Source organism: Budorcas taxicolor, chromosome 2 (genome assembly GCF_023091745.1).
Source record: "Budorcas taxicolor isolate Tak-1 chromosome 2, Takin1.1, whole genome shotgun sequence".
Classification (NCBI taxonomy): Eukaryota; Metazoa; Chordata; class Mammalia; order Artiodactyla; family Bovidae; genus Budorcas; species Budorcas taxicolor.
In genome coordinates, this window is record NC_068911.1 from 148,706,575 (window position 1) to 148,724,926 (window position 18,352).

The 18,352-nt window shown below is 42.7% G+C and overlaps 1 protein-coding gene across 1 annotated transcript in view; it reads left to right on the forward strand.

The window, feature by feature from the left end:
* Positions 1-7,687: 7,687 nt before the first annotated feature.
* XRCC5 (X-ray repair cross complementing 5) overlaps positions 7,688-18,352 on the forward strand; it is a 90,696-nt gene continuing 80,031 nt past the window's right edge. The window contains exons 1-5 of the mRNA XM_052664340.1: positions 7,688-7,807; positions 11,837-11,950; positions 14,782-14,965; positions 15,945-15,993; positions 16,521-16,643. Coding sequence (XP_052520300.1) covers positions 7,787-7,807; positions 11,837-11,950; positions 14,782-14,965; positions 15,945-15,993; positions 16,521-16,643 — 491 coding nt within the window. The 5' untranslated portion in view covers positions 7,688-7,786. The remainder of the gene's footprint in view (positions 7,808-11,836; positions 11,951-14,781; positions 14,966-15,944; positions 15,994-16,520; positions 16,644-18,352) is intronic.

The following is an 18,352-nucleotide window of genomic DNA, read 5'->3' on the forward strand; positions in this document are numbered from 1 at the left end:
CACGACTGAAGCGACTTAGCAGCAGCAGCAGCAGTCCATCTAATGGATAAACTCTGCTTTGTTCCTTACCCTAAGATAACCCTTTATCTGGGACAAGGAAGTTCAGGTGTGCAACACTTCAGGACCTTGAAGGTATTCCTGGTGCCTGGAACCCAGGTTAGTATGTGACTAAATGTGACAGAATAAGGAGGCTCAGGGAAGACCAAATCCACTAGTAAGATAATAGATAGTGATGGAATGAAACGTATAAGAAGCAGGGTTGCTACAGTGTAGCATAATGTACGAATTTGTGTGTATCACTTAATTTTGATTTATATCAAATATAATTGAAGTCCAAATATCAGTAGTTTAAACAAGACAAGTCTGTTCTTTCTTATACAGAAGTCTGGAGGCAGACCATCAGGGAAATGGATGAAGTCATCAGAGTTCCAGGCTTTCTATTTCCCAACCCTTATCACCTTTATCCTCAGCGACCAGTGCTGACTACATCTCCAGTCATCCCATCCGTGTTTCAGACAGAACAGAGGACAGGGCAGAGAAAAGCACATACACTCTTCCTAAGCTAAGGTTTCCCAGGAGTCCCTCTCAACACTTCTCCTATCTCATTGGCCAGGCCTTAGTCACATGACCTCATGAGCAAAAGAGGCTGGAAAATGTAGTCTTTTGACTGGGCAGCTGTATTCTAAATATTTGGATTCTGCTAATTTAAGAGACAAGGAAAGAATGGCTATTTTGGTAGGCAAGTAAGAGTCTCTGGCTTACAGTAATAATTCAAATACATTCAGATCCCAAACTGTGAATATAGTTGTATTTATGTATGTATTTATTTATTTAAGCCTAAATCTTACACAGAGAACTTGTACATAGATACTAGGTACATATACTATGCATAAACCACACAGATATTAGCAACTCATGTGTTGCAATTAAATATCTGTAATGCCATATGGTTTCAGGTGTTTTCAAAAGGAAGAGTGGATAGCTGAGTGCAATTATATCATGTACAAATTGTAGTAGCATAGCTTTTTTCCAGGTAGTGAAGATGGACTGGGTGATGATATTTAATGTACGGATGAAGGGCTGTGAAGAGAGGCATTGCATCTGTCAGACATCCCCCCCCCCCCCGCCCCGTCACCCAGCCCCCTGCAGGGTCACTAACCCTAAGCAAAAGGAGATGGACTCAGCTTTGGGTGTGCGTGTATGCTCAGTCATGTCCAGCTCTACAACCCTATGGACCGTAGCCCGCCAGGCTCCTCTGTCCATGGGATTCTCCAGGCAAGAGTACTGGAGCAAGTTGCCATTTCCTCCCGGGGATCTTCCTGACCCAGGGACTGAACCTATGTCTTCTGTGTTTCCTGCACTGGCAGGCAGATTCTTTACCACTGAACCAGCCACCTGGGAAGCCCCAGCTTGGGATGGTTTGACCAAACCTCACTCAGAATTTTCTGGAGTTCATCAACAAATAGAATCTTTGCTGAGAAGCTTGGGTCTTCGTGGCCTCTGAGGGTATAAACCAGATGAATCCAGACTAATACAGTCTGAACTTAAAAACATTCCTGAGGGATCCCTTTCTAATTTTAAAAAAAAAAAAAATCGTATGAGGTCACGCAGATTTTTAAAGTTTGGGTCCTTACAAGAAGAGCTGGTGTCCATGTTCTTGTTTCAGGAAGAAGCTGTTGAAAGAACTGCTGTGAATCAAACCCAATGGGTCAGGTAACGCTATGCCACAGAAGGCCAGGGACATTTGCCTAATGCATGGTGCTGAATTCCACCTTCAGAGGGAAACCCACCCTTTGAAAAATAACTATCATTAGTTTGAAAAAACTCAATTCTGTCCAACGTTATTGAAGATAACTTTGGTGCTGTCTGGTGGTTTTGCAGAGAGATAAACAATTGAAGACAATAAAATCTAATTAATGTTTGCTCACTTTGTCTCTGAGTCTCTCCAACATTGCTTTGAACACTACAGTTTTCAGAAAAAGAGTGAGCATGGTGACTGTTTTATAGGTGTGTAATGGTCTTAATATGGGTCCTTAATATCTTGACTCTTCCCACCTACCACCAATTTGTGAGGCTTCTGTTTTGGTGGACTCGTCCAACAGATCACAGATTTACCTAAGCCTACATTAGGAAGTTGCAGCTTTATTTGCCACATTTTTTTCAGAGGTTAAGGAAACCAGTGGGCAAGGCCCAAAGCAGTCATGATTAGGACAAAGGTAAGATGTCCCTGTGGGATGGAGGAGGGTGGGGTTAGGGTAAGGAACAAGGGATACCTAGATGAAGTAGATGTAGCCCTCACCCTAGTTGAGCTCGCCAGCTAGCGGAACCCATAGGTTCATAAAATCATTTCAAAAGGGCTCTGAGAGAGAGATGGGAAAGTCTAAACTAGAGGAAGGAAAACCTCACCAAACAGACCCAAAGCAATCTCATCTCAGCTGTTAGCAAATGCCTAGAGAATTTTAGAGGAGAAACTAGAGACTTAAATGCCATATTTCAACATTCTGTTAGCTCATAGTTACATAATCTCTTTGGTAAATATCAGGAAGGAGGACTATGCTTTCCAGTTGCTTTGCGGCTATAATATACTGAGCTGGGTAAACTGTATTAGATCCAGTATAATAATATCAATGTTGCCAAGTGTTTTTTTTTTGGGGGGGGGGGTGAGGGGGGCATGCAGCATGTAGGATTTTAGTTCCCTAACCAGGAATCGAACTGTGCCCCCTGAATTGGAAGCACAGAGTTTATTTTTATTTTAACTGGAGGCTAATTACTTTACAATATTGTGGTGGTTTTTGCCATACATTCACATGAATCAGCCATGGGTGTACATGTGTTCCCCATCCTGAACCCCCCTCCCACCTCCCTCCCCATTCCATCCCTCAGGGTCATCCCAAAGGACAGCCCTGAGCACCTTGTCTCATTCATCGAACTTGGACTGGTGATCTATTTCACATATGATATTATACATGTTTCAATGCTATTCTCTCAAATCATCCCACCCTCGCCTTCTCCCACAGAGTTCAAAAGTCTGTTCTTTGCTCCTGCTAAGTCACTTCAGTCGTGTCCGACTCTGTGCAACCCCATAGATGGCAGCCCACCAGGCTCCCCCGTCCCTGGGATTCTCCGGGCAAGAACACTGGAGTGGGTTGCCATTTCCTTCTCCAATGCATGAAAGTGAAAAGTGAAAAGTGAAAGTGAAGTCACTCAGTCGTATCCAACTTGTAGCGACCCCATGGACTGCAGCCTTCCAGGCTCCTCTGTCCATGGGATTTTCCAGGCAAGAGTACTGGAGTGGGGTGCCATTGCCTTCTCCAGTCTGTTCTTTACATGTGTCTCTTTTGCTGTCTCGCATATAGGGTCATCGTTACCATCTTTCTACATTCCATATATATGCATTAATATACTGTATTGGTGTTTTTTTTTCTGACTTCACTCTGTATAATAGGCTCCAGTTTCATCCACCTCATTAGAACTGATTCAAATGCATTCTTTTAAAGGCTGAATAATATTCCATTGTGTATATGTACCACAGCTTTCCTATCCATTCATCTGCCGATGGACATCTAGGTTGTGGAAGTGTGGAGTTTTAACCACTGGACCACCAGGAAGTCTCCCAAGCCATCTAGTCCATCAACATTAAGTTGCCATCCTTCATTTCAGTTCAAGTCCAGGGGGAGCAAAATCTCCTTGGATTATGATTATCCATGGTTTCCAATGAAACAAGGTTCTAAATCTTTAAAAGAATTAATTTTAGATGACTTGATTCATTGCATCATTGAGGGCCATCCAGGGCTTAAGTTTTACAGTGTTGTAAAAGATTAGTGGCCAAAATCAGAAATTTCCTCCTCTTTAATTACTAACATAAGCTTGTTGAAATACTTCTAGGCCCAAGATGGCGCCACTCCTGCCTAGGTGCCATACCAGCAAACCAAAATTTTAGTTTACTTTTGTATCCCTTTAAATGGTCTGCTTGACCAGAAACACAGTACAATTGTCCCTAGCATCAGTGGGGGATTGGATCTAGGACCTCTGGGGAGACCAAATTCTGTGGATGCTCAAGTCCCTTATAAAAATGATAGTAGAGCTGGTTCTTTACATCTGGATTCTGCATCATTGAATTCAATGAACCAGAGGTTGAACTTGATCCACAGTTGGTTGAACCTGTGGTTGCCCAACCCATGGATATGGTATGGTGGGCCAACTGTGTGTGTAGTCAGCCAACTCCCAGACAGCAAGCCAACTCTGGGCTCTATACTTATTTCCTTGTTCCTTCTCATTCCAAACAAGGCTTACTATGTGGCCCACAGCTAATTAGCTATTTTCTATTTTCCTCTTCTTTGTTGGTTATTATCTATCCTATAGAAGCTTCCTGCCTTTGTCCTATTTTATGGTTCTTTGAATCTGCTTCAAAAAGTGTTAAATATAATCTGTATCACTGGCATTGCTTTCTTTAATCATTTTTAACAAGTATTTTATATCTTTCTCAGTTCAGTTCAAGCTTCCCTGGTGGCTCAGACAGTAAAGCGTCTGTCTACAATGCGGAGGACCCGGGTTCGATCCCTGGGTCAGGAAGATCCTCCTGGAGAAGGAAATGGCAATCCACTCCAGTACTATTGCCTGGAAAATTCCATGGACAGAGGAGCCTGGTAGGCTACAGTCCATGGGGTCGCAAAGAGTCGGACACGACTGAGTGACTTCACTCACTCACTCAGTTCAGTTCAGTCACTCAGTCGTGTCCGACTCTTTGCGACCCCATGAATCGCAGCTCGCCAGGCCTCCCTGTCCATCACCAACTCCCAGAGTTCACTCAGATTCACGTCCATCGAGTCAGCGATGCCATCCAGCCATCTCATCCTCTGTCGTCCCCTTCTCCTCCTGCCACCAATCCCTCCCAGCATCAAAGTCTTTTCCAATGAGTCAACTCTTCGCATGAGGTGGCCAAAGTACTGGAGTTTCAGCTTTAGCATCAGTCCTTCCAAAGAAATCCCAGGGCTGATCTCCTTCAGAATGGACTGGTTGGATCTCCTTGCAGTCCAAGGGACTCTCAAGAGTCTTTGCCAACACCACAGTTCAAAAGCATCAATTCTTCCACGCTTAGCCTTCTTCACAGTCCACCTCTCACATCCATACATGACTACTGGAAAAACCATAGCCTTGACTAGATGGACCTTAGTGGGCAAAGTAATGTCCCTGCTTTTGAATATACTATCTAGGTTGGTCATAACTTTCCTTCCAAGGAGTAAGCGTCTTTTAATTTCATGGCTGCAATCACCATCTGCAGTGATTTTGGAGCCTCCAAAATAAAGTCTGACACTGTTTCCACTGTTTCCCCATCTATTTCCCATGAAGTGATGGGACCGGATGCCATAATCTTAGTTTTCTGAATGTTGAGCTTTAAGCCAACTTTTTCACTGTCCTCTTTCACTTTCATCAAGAGGCTTTTTAGTTCCTCTTCACTTTCTGCCATAAGGGTGGTGTCATCTGCATATCTGAGGTTATTGATATTTCTCCCAGCAATCTTGATTCCAGCTTGTGTTTCTTCCAGTCCAGCGTTTCTCATAATGTATTCTAAAATCACATCAACATGGTACATCACTGCTCACATCTTTCTGGGATATAATCTTATTTCATATCTGTACTTTGTTAAGATTTTAAACTAATTTTTCCAATTGCCCATATAAGCATCGTTACACCTCTGTCAGAACACAAAACCTGCACATTTTAATTTTGTATAATGTTCTCACTTCATCACTTATGTAGTTCATCAGAGCAATATCAGAACAATATCATACATTTTAGCAACTTAAATTGTAATTTCAAATTAAAATTTTTTACTTGCCTTTGTTAACTACTCCAAAGGAAAGCTTAATCTACACTACAGCAAGAGTTTAAAATATTCCTATTGTTTCAGTTATTTCTTGTGTAACAGGTAAAACTTAACTGGATTAAAATAATCAATTGTCTTATTTGCTCATAATTTGCAATTTGGATGGAGCTTGATGGATATGACTGGTCCATATCTAATACTAATGAGAAAAAAGAAGGAAATAGAGGCTACACACAAGATAAAATCATGGACATAAAGCATAGAGATCTCCTTCACCATGGTGAGTCACCAGTAATTAACTGTCATACAAAAAATACTTTAAGAATACTATTTCAGCCTTAAAATAACTCCTTGAATCAACATCTAGGTGAACTTCCCGGACTCTAAAAGCCCAGTCTGAAAGTATCTGACTCTTCTGGCTTCAGTCTGTTTGTAATTTGGGTTCCCTCAAGATCCCTCCCTCATCATGGCCTCCCCACATCTTTCCAGCTTCATATCTGCTTTTCAAGATGATTAGACTTAATGTTCTAGGTTGGCAGACGCTTGCAAGTTGCTAGATCCTTTGTCCAATCAGCCATCAGCTTGTAGATCATTTGGTACAGAAAACAGCCTTTCCTGTGCAAGTTTCAACTTGGGCCTGCCTCCCTCAAAGGGGCTGCAGGCTGGACAGTTTCCTTTGAAAGGGGGGTGAGGAGATTGTCAGGCACTGTAATTGACAGCTGCCACTTCTAGAACATCTCTGTAGATTCTTCTTCTTGAATTAAACCGCACTTCCCCCTTTCCAAACTAGGTATGTGCTAAGCCACTTCAGTCCTGTCTAGTTTTTGTGACTATATGGGCTAAGCCCATCAGACTCCTCTGTCCATGGGATTCTCCAAGCAAGAATACTGAAGTGGGTTGCAGTGCCCTCCTCCAGGAGATCTTCCCCACTCAGGGATTGAACCTGCCAGTCATATCTCCTGCACTGTCAGACAGGTTCTCTACCACTAGCACCACCTGTGGCGCTCAGGGATACTCTGAAGTATTGGCAGATCTTTAGCAGATGCTGTTCATGCCTCCAGGCCTATATACATCCCACCTCCTCTTCAAGAAAAAATGCTGTTTCCACTTTTGATTCCCTGGAAAACTACTTTTCCTTCAGGAACTGGTTCTAAGGTCATCGCATCTGCTGTCTTTCCTTATCCTTCTTAGAAGAAGAAACAGAATTTTAGGGAAGTCAACTGACTTTCTGGATTCATGCTCATATACAAGTAGATCTAACTCCAGATCTCTGACATAAAACACTGTGTTATTCTCAATGTGAGAAAAGGAGAGTGACTCTTTCGGAGAAGAGATTCCTATTTACTTAATTCTAGAAATCTGGGAAGTTCGAAGACCACAAAGTCCCTTCAGTTCAGTTCAGTCGCTCAGTCGTGTCCAACTCTTTGCAATCCCATGGACTGGAGCACACCAGGCCTTGCTATCACCAATTCCTGGAGCTTACTCAAACTCATGTCCATTGAGTCGGTGATGCCATACAATCATCTCCTCCTCTGTCGTCCCCTTTTCCTCCCGCCTTCAATGGTTCCCAGCGTCAGGGTCTTTTCAAATGAGTCAGCTCTTCGCATCAGGTGGCCAAAGTATTGGAGTTTCAGCTTCAACATAAGTCCTTCCAATGAATATTTACGACTGATTTCCTTAAGCTCCTTAAAGTGAAAGTGAAGTCGCTCTTTGCGACCCCATGGACTGTATAACCTACCACGCTCCTCCGTCCGCGGTTTCTTAACCAGGGACCAAACGCAGTGAATCCGCGCATGCTCAGAGTGTCGACGCACAATTTCCCCGCCCCCTTCAGGCGCCGCGGGAAGCCGCTTCTCCTGCAGCAATCCAGCCACTCCCCTCCGAATCCGGCGGGACTGAGTTTCGGCGCTGCAGGTTCCCGCTCGGAAGAGGCGGCCGAGGGGCTTGTGGGGCAGCAGCATGGCGCGGTCCTGGAATAAGGTAGAAAGACCACTACGCGTGGGCCTACGTCTATGCCTGGGGACCGGAAAAGGTGGTTCGGAAGCAGGAATCATGGGATCATGGCGGTGCCATGGAGTGAGGAGGGGAGTTCCTGGTGGTGGGCTGATCTAGCGATGCGCTGTGAGAAAAACTGGGCATTTGGAGTCTGAAAAAAGGGAATTTAAGCCTCGCCCACTCCCCCACCCCCGCCGCCTCCTCAGTCCTTCCGTGCTCACTGTATCGCCACCGGTCCACTTCTGTCCCCATCCCACTCTGACCTCCCCACCCCCCGGTACCTCTCCATCTCCAGCCTGCCTCCAACACCTCCGTTACTTCTGAATCTGGTTTGTAAAAATCTGTGAGGATGGACGTTAGTTATGGTAAGCACCAATCCCACAGACTCGTAAAACATCAGAGAGGGATTGCAAGTGAAATAATTTGAAATGTAGAACATCCTTATTGTTGTCTAGTCGCTAAGCCGCGTCTGGCTCTTTTGCAACCCCATGGACTGTAGCCCACCAGGCTCCTCTGTCCCCGGGGTTTCCCAGGCAAGAATGCTGGAGTCAGTTGCCATTTGCTTCTCCAGAGGATCTAACGAACCCAGAGGTCACTGAGCCACCTGGGAAGCCCCGTTCTATTATTACCTCTATAGTAATCGAATATCAAATATTTTGCATTTATTGAAAACTTACTCTGATGAAGCACTGATCTAAAGGTTTTATTCCTGTCTTACTTAATCTTCACAACAAGCCCAGAAGTTGAAACGTTTTTTCTCCTTTACAGTTGAGAAAAGCAAAGCTTATAGAAAGTGATTAGCCCAAGGTCACCCAGTCCATAAGCAGTAGAATCCGAATTTGAACACAAGCTTTCTGCTCTCAGGGCTCTGGAGAATGTTTCTCTTGCTATGAATCGATGATTCTCAGTGACCCAGGTTAATAACGTATGGTGATGAATTTTTTAAATAGTGTTTTCAGTATAGGCAGAAAGTGGTACTTGTCCCTGAGGGATCACTAGAGGTAGGTGTGTTCGGAGGAGTTGTTGATTCGTTCATCCATCCGTAATCTCAAGAACTAGGCCCTTTATTAGGCAGCTGGTATACAGATAAGATAGGAGTTGGAGCAGGAGGTCCCTAGTGCCCTCACCCCCGCATAGGGAAATACTGATTAAAATGGTTATAAACCTATGCCATGTACGTCCTTTGTTCCTTTCAGCTGCTGAAAACTTTCAGCTCTAATAAAGCAGATGTTTATGGCAGGTGGACTTAACAGCAAAATTGTAATTCCCTTGTTGCTTCAGTGTTTAAATGGGGGTGGGTGGGTGGGTCACTATGCCGCTCAGTTTCTTTTTCCTGGTTTTCTTCCTGCTGTCAGAAAAGAACTTGAGATACTACATAGACCATTCTCTGCTTTCAGATAAGAAGTTCCATACTGTGAAACCCTTTGTTGACATTTTTTGGATGGCTGATTCCTGGCAAAGGACCCTTAGTCCTCTTTTTTTAGAGTTTTCTTTTTTTTAAGTAGCTTTATGAACTTATTTATATATTAAGTAAGTGCAGCAGCATATTTGGGGACTCTCTTACTTTTTAAAAGATTCTTAGGCTCAGAGCACTGAAACTATGGGATGTAAATTTTGTTGCTCTCAAAGGAATTTCTCCAAACATACTATTTATAACCTGGAGCTCTCTTAATATTAGTGCATTGTGTTTAATTTTTTGTAAATTAGGGAAAAACTTAAATAGTCTTTCCTTTCCATAGTTTTGCCTTGCCTGAGATGTAACCAAATTAGATATCATCTGTAATGTCCCTGATAGGAGCTCATCCAGGTTTTTCAAAGAATTCTAGGGTCAGGAGATAATTGTTTCAGAAAACAAGTTCATTGATTACTTCTAGGTATCATTTTTTCCTCCCTTCAGTTTAGTTCAGTCGCTCATTCATGTCTGACTTTTTGTGACCGCATGGACTGCAGCACACCAGGTCTCCCTGTCCATCACCAACTCCCGGAGCTTACTCAAACTCATGTCCATTGAGTCGGTGATGCCATCCAACCATCTCATCCTCTGTCATCCCCTTCTCCTCCCGCCTTCAATCTTTCCCAGCATCAGGGTCTTTTCCAATGAGTCAGTTCTTTGCATCAGGTGGCCAAAGTATTGGAGCTTCAGCATCAGTCCTTCCAATGAATATTCAGGACTGATTTCCTTTAGGATGGACTGGTTGGATCTCCTTGCTATCCAAGGGACTCTCAAGAGTCTTCTCCAACACCACAGTTCAAAAGCATCAGTTCTTCAGCGCTCAGTTTTCTTTACAGTCCAACTCTCACATCCATACATGACTCCTGGAAAAACCATAGCTTTGACAAGACAGACCTTTGGTGGCAAATAATGTCTCTACTTTTTAATATGCTGTCTAGGTTGGTCATAATGGAGTCAAATCAATATCCATGTGATTTCCATCTGTTAATCCTATTATCTCTCTTGCAGAGCTGTTTTTTTGTAACACAGCTGTCAACTATATGAGGATAACAGTCAGGTTCCTCTAAATCTTCTTGTCTGGTTCAAATAGCCAGTTTTTTTACCTGTTCCTCTCATCACATATGCTCCAGAACCTTCTCTAACATGCTTATTTCATATTCATTTGTAATTAGTCTTATAAGATGTGATGATCAGAACTGCTCAGTTTGTCAAATGTGGTCCAGTCAGTACAAAGCATAGGTGAGACTGTCAGTCAATGTCAGAGAATGTTAACTCTGGAAAAGACTTTAGATCTCATTTAGTCCACTTAATCCAACAACTGCTTCCTGCCTCCGCAGATTAGCAGTGAAGTTAAGTGACATGCCTGAGAATGTAGCTATTTGGTAAAAAAAAAGATGGGAGTGATTCCAGGTCTCCAGATTGCTAATCTAGTCTTTTTTTTTTAAACCATTAAACCTGTCTTTTCCTTCCATGAATTTACTACAACATTGAAAATATTTTTTACCATACCATTTAGGACCAAAACTATTTTAGAGGGTGGAATAGGGTAAGCATGGGGAATCTACCAGCCATGCCATGCTGGTGACATTTTATAATCCACCTGAAATTGTGAGCTGCTGTTTGTTTAGGTCTCCTCCAGCCCAATTCAGTTAAATTTTGGATGCCAAATGTAGGACTTTACATGTATCCATTTTACTTTCAGTTTATGTTTGCCCTATTTCCTTAGTCCCCAGTATGCATGATTACTAGCCAATGACTAGAGTCTTTATTTGGTTTCCTCTCCCTAAGATTCCCCTTGTTCACAGGACTTACTCCTACTCATCCTTTAGTTCACCTAAGGATCATGTCTAGAAAGTCTTTCCACTTCCTTACCTGTTCTCTATCACCAGTCTTGGGTAGATGCCCCTTCCTATGTGCTCTCTTAGTGCCTACTGCATACTTCGGTCATGGAATATTGCGTTGGTATCATTTATGTGTCTGTGTCCCCTCCAAGAATAGATTTGGTATCTTAGTCTTCATTTTAGATCCTCAGTGTACAAACTGATTTGAATTATCTGAGTATATCATTTTAGCATATATAGATTGTGACAGTCACCTATTGCCACAAAAATGCTTTACGACAAACTATACTCCAAATCAGTGGCTTGCAACAAAAGCGTCTGTCCTCATGCCGTGGGGCTGCAGGTCAGTTGAATTTTGGGTTTGATGGATTCGGGGCTGAGCTGGGCTGGACTTAGCTCTTGCCTGCAGGTTGTTTTCGGATCCGCTCCCCGTGGGTTTATGCTCAGGCTCAGGCCAAAGGAGCAGCAGCTACTTGGAGCATGCTCCTATCCTGGCAGGTAAAATGCTTTGTAGCTTTCAGAAATACCAGGACTGTTTAAAGTTTCTCCACAGCAAAAATTTATATGTCTTCCATCCATTCTCTATGTTGAACAACTCCCCACCCTTTATCATGCATCCCCTGAATATCTGAGAGAAATAAGCAAAGGACATGCCCTTTGTTTTCTTTTTTTAATGACCATTAATATTGTCTCACACACTCTCTGGGACTTCGTTTCTAGGCAGCAATTGTGCTGTGTATGGATGTGGGCTTGGCCATGAGTAACTCCTTTCCTGGTGAAGAATCCCCATTTGAACTAGCAAAGAAGGTGATCACCATGTTTGTGCAGCGACAGGTAAGATTCAGAATGGTCTTGAGCTTGTAGCTCGTGGTTTAACTGTCTATGGCTTCAACTCTGTAATGCAAGATGCCCGCTGCTTTATGTTGTCCACCCTTGGTATTTGGGGTAATCTGAGGAGTTATTCTTATATACACTCACGTGCAAGTCCAGCTGCCATTAGAGCCTGATGCTTTTTCTTATCTCGTTTTGGCTCCTTCACTGTATATTGTAGCTTTTCCGAAACAAGAGGCAATGTAATGTTTAAATGTGTAACCGCTATAGCCAGGTGACCTGGGTTTGAATCCTTGCTTTGCCATGTCACTTACTAACCTTGCTATCTTGAATAAGTCTTTCAACTATCTTGTGCCTATTCCATTCACCTTTTACTGGTTATAAACTACCCTCCCAAAACTTAATGTCGTAAATGACAGTTTAAAAAGTCATCCCTTGTGGTTTTGTGAGATACCTGGGTGTCTGAGATGGGTGGTTCTCTCTGAGGCCTCTCGTGCGGGTACACTCCGTGGTGGCTGGGGCTGAGTCATCTCAAGGTTCATTGGGGCCCTACATATACATCCAAGATGGCTCACTCCCGTGGCTGATAGTGTTGCCTTCTGGTGGCTGTGTGCTCAGTTGGGACTGTCTCCCAGAACCCTTACATGTGGCCTCTCCGTGTAGCTTGGGATGCTCAGTATAGCAGTTGGTTCTAAATATCCAAGACTGGATATTCTAGGAGACCTGCTTACGTGACTTTTATGACCTAGCTCTATAAGTCCCAGAAAGTCATTTCCACTGCCTTCTGTTAGTTGGGTCACTTAGCTAGCTCATGTTCAGTGGGGGAAAAGGGGGCGGGAATTAGACTCCCCTGCTGTTTTCAAGAGTAGCCTCTAAATACAGAGAGAGCAGGAATGGATGGAGGCCACTTTGAAGACATGATGCCTCAGTGTCCTGTGTGTCAAATAGGGGAAAATCATAGTACCTCTAAGAATAAAGTGCTTAGAACAGTACCTGTCATAAACACTGTGTATGTTTTTATTATCATTATTACTTCAGTTATTCATTTCTGCCCTTTCTACCTGGTTTGACGGCTGCTTTTGCTAAGTCCATGAAGCTCTGCTTCATCGACTGCTCCCCTGGACACCTCTGTGCTTCTTCTGGGTGTTACCTTTTCCACTTGGGACTAGTACCTACCACCTATCATCCTAGAGTTTTGTTTTTTTTGTTTTTTGTTTTTTTTTTTTTTACAAATTCTGATAACCTGAAGCCCTAATCTAATGTCTGAAAGAAGACGGGATGCTCTTAACCACATTCTTGGTTATAGTAACCTGTGTTGGTGATATGTAAGTAGTGCTGTTGTGCCCCCGTGTAGTGTGTATATAGTTTTTAAAGAGTAGCAGTGCTTTCGGTCATTATTTTTGGCTCTGCCCCTTGCATGGGAGTTGGAGTGAACCTGGAAGGCCAGGAGACAAAACCTGGTGCCACTCCCATGCTGCATGCAATTTTCCTCCCCTCTCCTGACTGAGAGTCTGTCGTCAAGCAAGAATACCTTGCCTCAAGATGAATACTTGTGTGGGATACAGCTAGAACTCTTGCTGGCCCGCCCCACGTGTGTGCTGGAAATATTTGAACCTCAGCAACTGGGACCTTCCCTCCATGTACAACCAGCGGTTGTAGCTGGAATTGTTAACAGAGCAGAGAGAGATGAAGGACAGAGTTCCATCCTTTGCCCATGCAGCGTTCTTCTTACTAATGGCTTGTGTTAATGAGTAGGAACGGGGAACAGGACTGCCTTTTGTGTCATACTATTTCTTGTTTTTTTAATTTCATTAGGAAATGCTTTGTAAAAGAAGCAAGTACAGAGAATAATATAATGGAAAGCTGTTTTCCCATTGTCTAGAGCTATATAGCCCTAAAGTTTGACACTATTTGTTTGATTTCTTTTTCTTTTCTTTCTTAAAGAATCTTATATTAAGGCCTCCTGTGTGTCTCCTGCTAACACTTTTCTTTCCTCTTCCTCCCGTCCATTCCTCAGAATTTTCAGTTATTACTGTGCATGTTTTATACTTTAGATTTAAGTGTATTTGTAAATAATATTTAGTATTGTATGAAGCTCTCAAAAGTATATAAAATAGTATTATGCAGTACATAAAATTCCACAAGTCACTTTTTTTCAACCTTATGTTTTTGAGATTTATCCATGTTGGTAAACACTGAACAAATTCATTCATTTTTTTGTAACTAGGGTATAATATTCCATTGTATAAATATTTTGCAGTGTGTTTTTGCGTTCTTCAGTTGATTGTTTTCAGTTTTGCCTTGTTACGAACAGTGCTGAAGTGAACTTGAACTTTCTTGTCCCTTATCTTCTTGTGTACATGTGTAAGGGCCTCTGGAGAGTATATATAACTACAGGTGAAATTGCTGGGATATAGAATATGAACCGGTAATTTTCTTCTAATCTCTGGAAAATTTCAACCGGGGATAGTCATCCCAGAAAGACAGACTAAAATCTTTTCAAATAATCTGTAGTTTTCACTGAGAATGAGAGTCTGATTTGGGTGGAAGCACATCAAAGAAACTCATCAAAAGCAGTTAGTGCCCACCCGTTCCTCCACCACAAAGGGTGTTGAAAGGACGGGACCTTTAGTCAATGAGGAAGTCCACTTAGAACCTAGGAACTGTGACTGCCCATCAGTCCCAGGGGCCAGTTAGCCCAGTGTCCTGTTGTTGCCAGTGGCCCCAGGGGCCTCCCAAGGGGAAATAAGCTTGTCTTGCTCCCAGAGGGTTAACTATCTAATGGCTTCCAGGTGGTATTGTATGATTTGCAGCCTTCTCACCTTCTCCTGTAGGTGTTTGCTGAGAACAAAGACGAAGTTGCGTTGGTCCTTTTTGGTACCGATGGCACTGAGAACGCCCTTGCTGGTGAGGATCAGTATCAGAACATCACAGTGCACAGACATCTGATGCGCCCGGATTTTGACCTGCTGGAGGACATAGAAAGCAAAATCCAGCCAGGTTCTCAGCAAGCCGACTGTATCCTTTTTTCAGCCAGAGAAGACTCTGAAGAAATTTCCTTTAACCTGGGGAATTGTCATCTAGTTCAGTGAGGTTCTTTAAGAGTCCTTGCTCTGAGCATGTGCACATTTTTGGCACTGAGGACATCATGGGTGTGATGCACATTAGGACTTAATGTGAAATTGGTTACACATTAATTGGTTGGGTGGGTGGACTCCAAGCCCATTAATTGGTTGGGTGAGTGGACTTTTATTTACACATTAAAAGGTTGGGTTGGGTGCCTGGACTCCAAGCCCTCCAGTCTCCGCCGTAGTGACATTGAGAGGATGGGAAGTATCAGAAGGGTGTGTGTGTGTTGACTGTGTGCAGAAGGCATGGTGGTGGCAATGGTTATCTATGTTTGGACGTAATGCTGTACAAAGAGTACAGCATTAGAGCATTAGCGTTCTCCTAGCCTTCCTGCATAGAGGATATTTGTATGCCAAGAATCAGACTGATGCCCCAACTGTGAGACTTAACAGTTTTTTCCACAGGTGTCCTGATTGTAAGGCGTCCTGTTCCTCTTATTTTTTTAAACAGTGATGCCATCTCTGGTCACTGGGAGGTGCTGCTGTGCTAGGAGTGACTTACAGATGCTACATTATGGCTCATTTCATGTATAAGAATGGGCTGTAATCACAGAAGATGTGTTCTAGATACAGTAAAACGGCATCATAGTTTTTCATTAAATGAGTGGAATATGTGAGATTACCTTTTGGCTTACTTCATTTTTCCTGATTGTATGTTTTAGGGAGTCTGCTTTGATTGTTAATATATGTATGGATATATGTTAGTGAAATAAACTTGGAAGAAGGGCACTTGGGCAAGTACTTTTAAATCATCACACAGTCAGCCCAGTGTCCACAGATTCCAGCACTGGGTCTCACTGGGGGAAAGTTGCATTTTGGGGGGGATAAAGGGACTGTTTGGTGTTATCTTCTGCCCTTAACCAGCTGAGTCCTGGATGCCCTCATCGTCTGCATGGATTTGATTCAAAAAGAAACTTTGTAAGTATCTCAGCTGAAGAGAGTTGGAAATGAACCTCTCAGTGTGGAATCAGACTGTTTGGAAAAAGAACCCTTGCATGGTTATAGTTGTAGTACCCTGCAAATCCAGGAATTGAACCCAGGTCTCCTGCACTGCAGGTGGATTCTTTACTGTCTGAGCCACCAGAGAAGCCGGGAGAGTTCCTTGTTCATATTCTACCTTCTGAAGGGTGGAAAGGGATCCTTTTTTTATCATAGTGACCACACTTTTAACTGAGGTGGTTTAAGTTCAGAAATCAGAGACCTAATATTTCCATAATGCTCAAAAATTTTGCCTAAGATGTTTAAAGTGTGAGTCACAACTGGGTTGATTATGTGTTTAGTAAGAACTTAGCATCAACAGCACGTGGACTTCTAGAGTGTAATCACATTGTTAACTGGAGCTAATTGATTGCTTACCCTTTTTCTGCTCAGTAACCAAGTACATTTGAATTTGTAGGAAATGATTCAGAAGAATGATTTATTAATGTGCTGACTCTGTCTTCTAGAGGAAAGAAGTTTGAGAAGAGGCATATTGAAGTGTTCACTGACCTCAGCAGCCCATTCAGCAGAGATCAGCTGGATATTATAATTGATAACCTGAAGAAATCTGGCATGTCCCTGCAGTTCTTGTAAGACCGTACGAATAATAATTGTGGACAGCTTTTGTGCTCTCATGATGCAGTGATAGGACCCCTTCATAGAGTGCTTGGTTTGTAGGAGTCGTCTCTGCTCTTGAGTCAGAAGCTGCCACATCAGTAACTTCAGCCAGCACTCATTGATTACTCTCTGTGTTCTGGTAACTCTTCTGAGTTTTGATGATAAAGGGATGAAAGTCACAGTGAAACATGGGAATTTAGCTCTGTAGCAGATGTTTGTGCTGTTCTTAGACTCAAAGAACTGAGGAATTAGAGAAATCTATTAAGATCATTCAGTTCATCCCCTGCCTGCATAGAAGACTTTACGCAACAGTTACACAGATAGGTAGTGTCTTCTCTTAAATGTCCTAGAGAACTGTGTCTTAAAGACAGTAGATGTTTTTAGGATAGAGAGGAATGTCAACTTGGGAACCATTTTAAACACATAATGCTTATTTTTAACTCTTTCAGATCTAAAGGATACGTACACATTTGTAAAATGTAATTTGCTGTGTGTATTTACAGATGAGGTAACAAACTTAGGGGGAAAATATATTTCACAATTGGCTAGGGAGAGAGTCCCTCCTCTCACTAACTTGAATTTCCCCTCCAGGTACTTTCTTTTATATCCCTTACAGAGAGTTCTTTTCGCTACATTAGTCCTTCCTGCTCCATCTAAAACCTGTTTTTCCTTGTCCTATTTTTTGGTAAAACCAGAGTGATAGTATAGAATGTTGAATTATTAGTCTGCTGAGGACACTCATTTTTCAGATTGAGAGCTCTACCAAGAAGCCTCCAGCTCCGAGTAGTAAGCCCATGGCTTCTTTAAAATTGTCTGCCAATGGGGAATTAAGAACCTCTGTTGCATGTATGTACTTCTTAAGACTGCTGAGGGGCATCTCCTTTCTGTAGAACTGTAGAAAAATAGTTCAGAATAAGCCATCAAGCTGATACTTGTTAAGATGGTACTTCAGAGAAATTAAGTGCTTTTTAAGTGATTCTTCTTACTGAGTCGAGGTTTTCCCAGCACTTCGAAAGCCCAGCGTGGTTCCTGTTCCCCGCTCATAATCTCAGATGTCTTTACATCCTTCATACATCCTGTACTTCTGTCAGTTTCACCGGAAAGGGCTACTTTTCCTTTTGTGTGAGCAATACTGTAAAGCAAGCTGAGACAGAACAGAGCCTTTTCTTCCACTGGCTTGGTATTTGACTGGTTGTTTATAAAATGCTGATTGGATTGTTTAACTCTCTCTTCCTTTGCTGCAGACCTGTAGCATCCAAAGTAGAGTTTGGGCTTTTCTTGTTTGGTGTCCCCCATGTATGATTGATTCTTCTAGTTGGACCAGACCTTCCTGATCCTTTATTTTCATCATCCCTTCTTCCTGGCTGATGCTCTGGAAGCGGCAGTAGTCTCATGCAAACACGATATGCCGTATCCTGTTCCGTGGAAGCTCTTTTTTCATGTAATGCAGGACATACACATCTGTCATGCAAACAGTATGTAGAAAAAAAGGTAAACAGGAAGCTCTGTTTTAATAATGGCAAATAAAATGATAAAGGAATCACCCTAAAAATCCACGTGGGGCGACTAACAGATAATGTTGAGTAAACTGAAGAAGCCGTTTGGGTTTCCAGGGACAAAGTAGGGTGACATGCTACAGTGGAAAGAACCTTGCTCTTTCAGTCAGATGATCAGGTCTTTG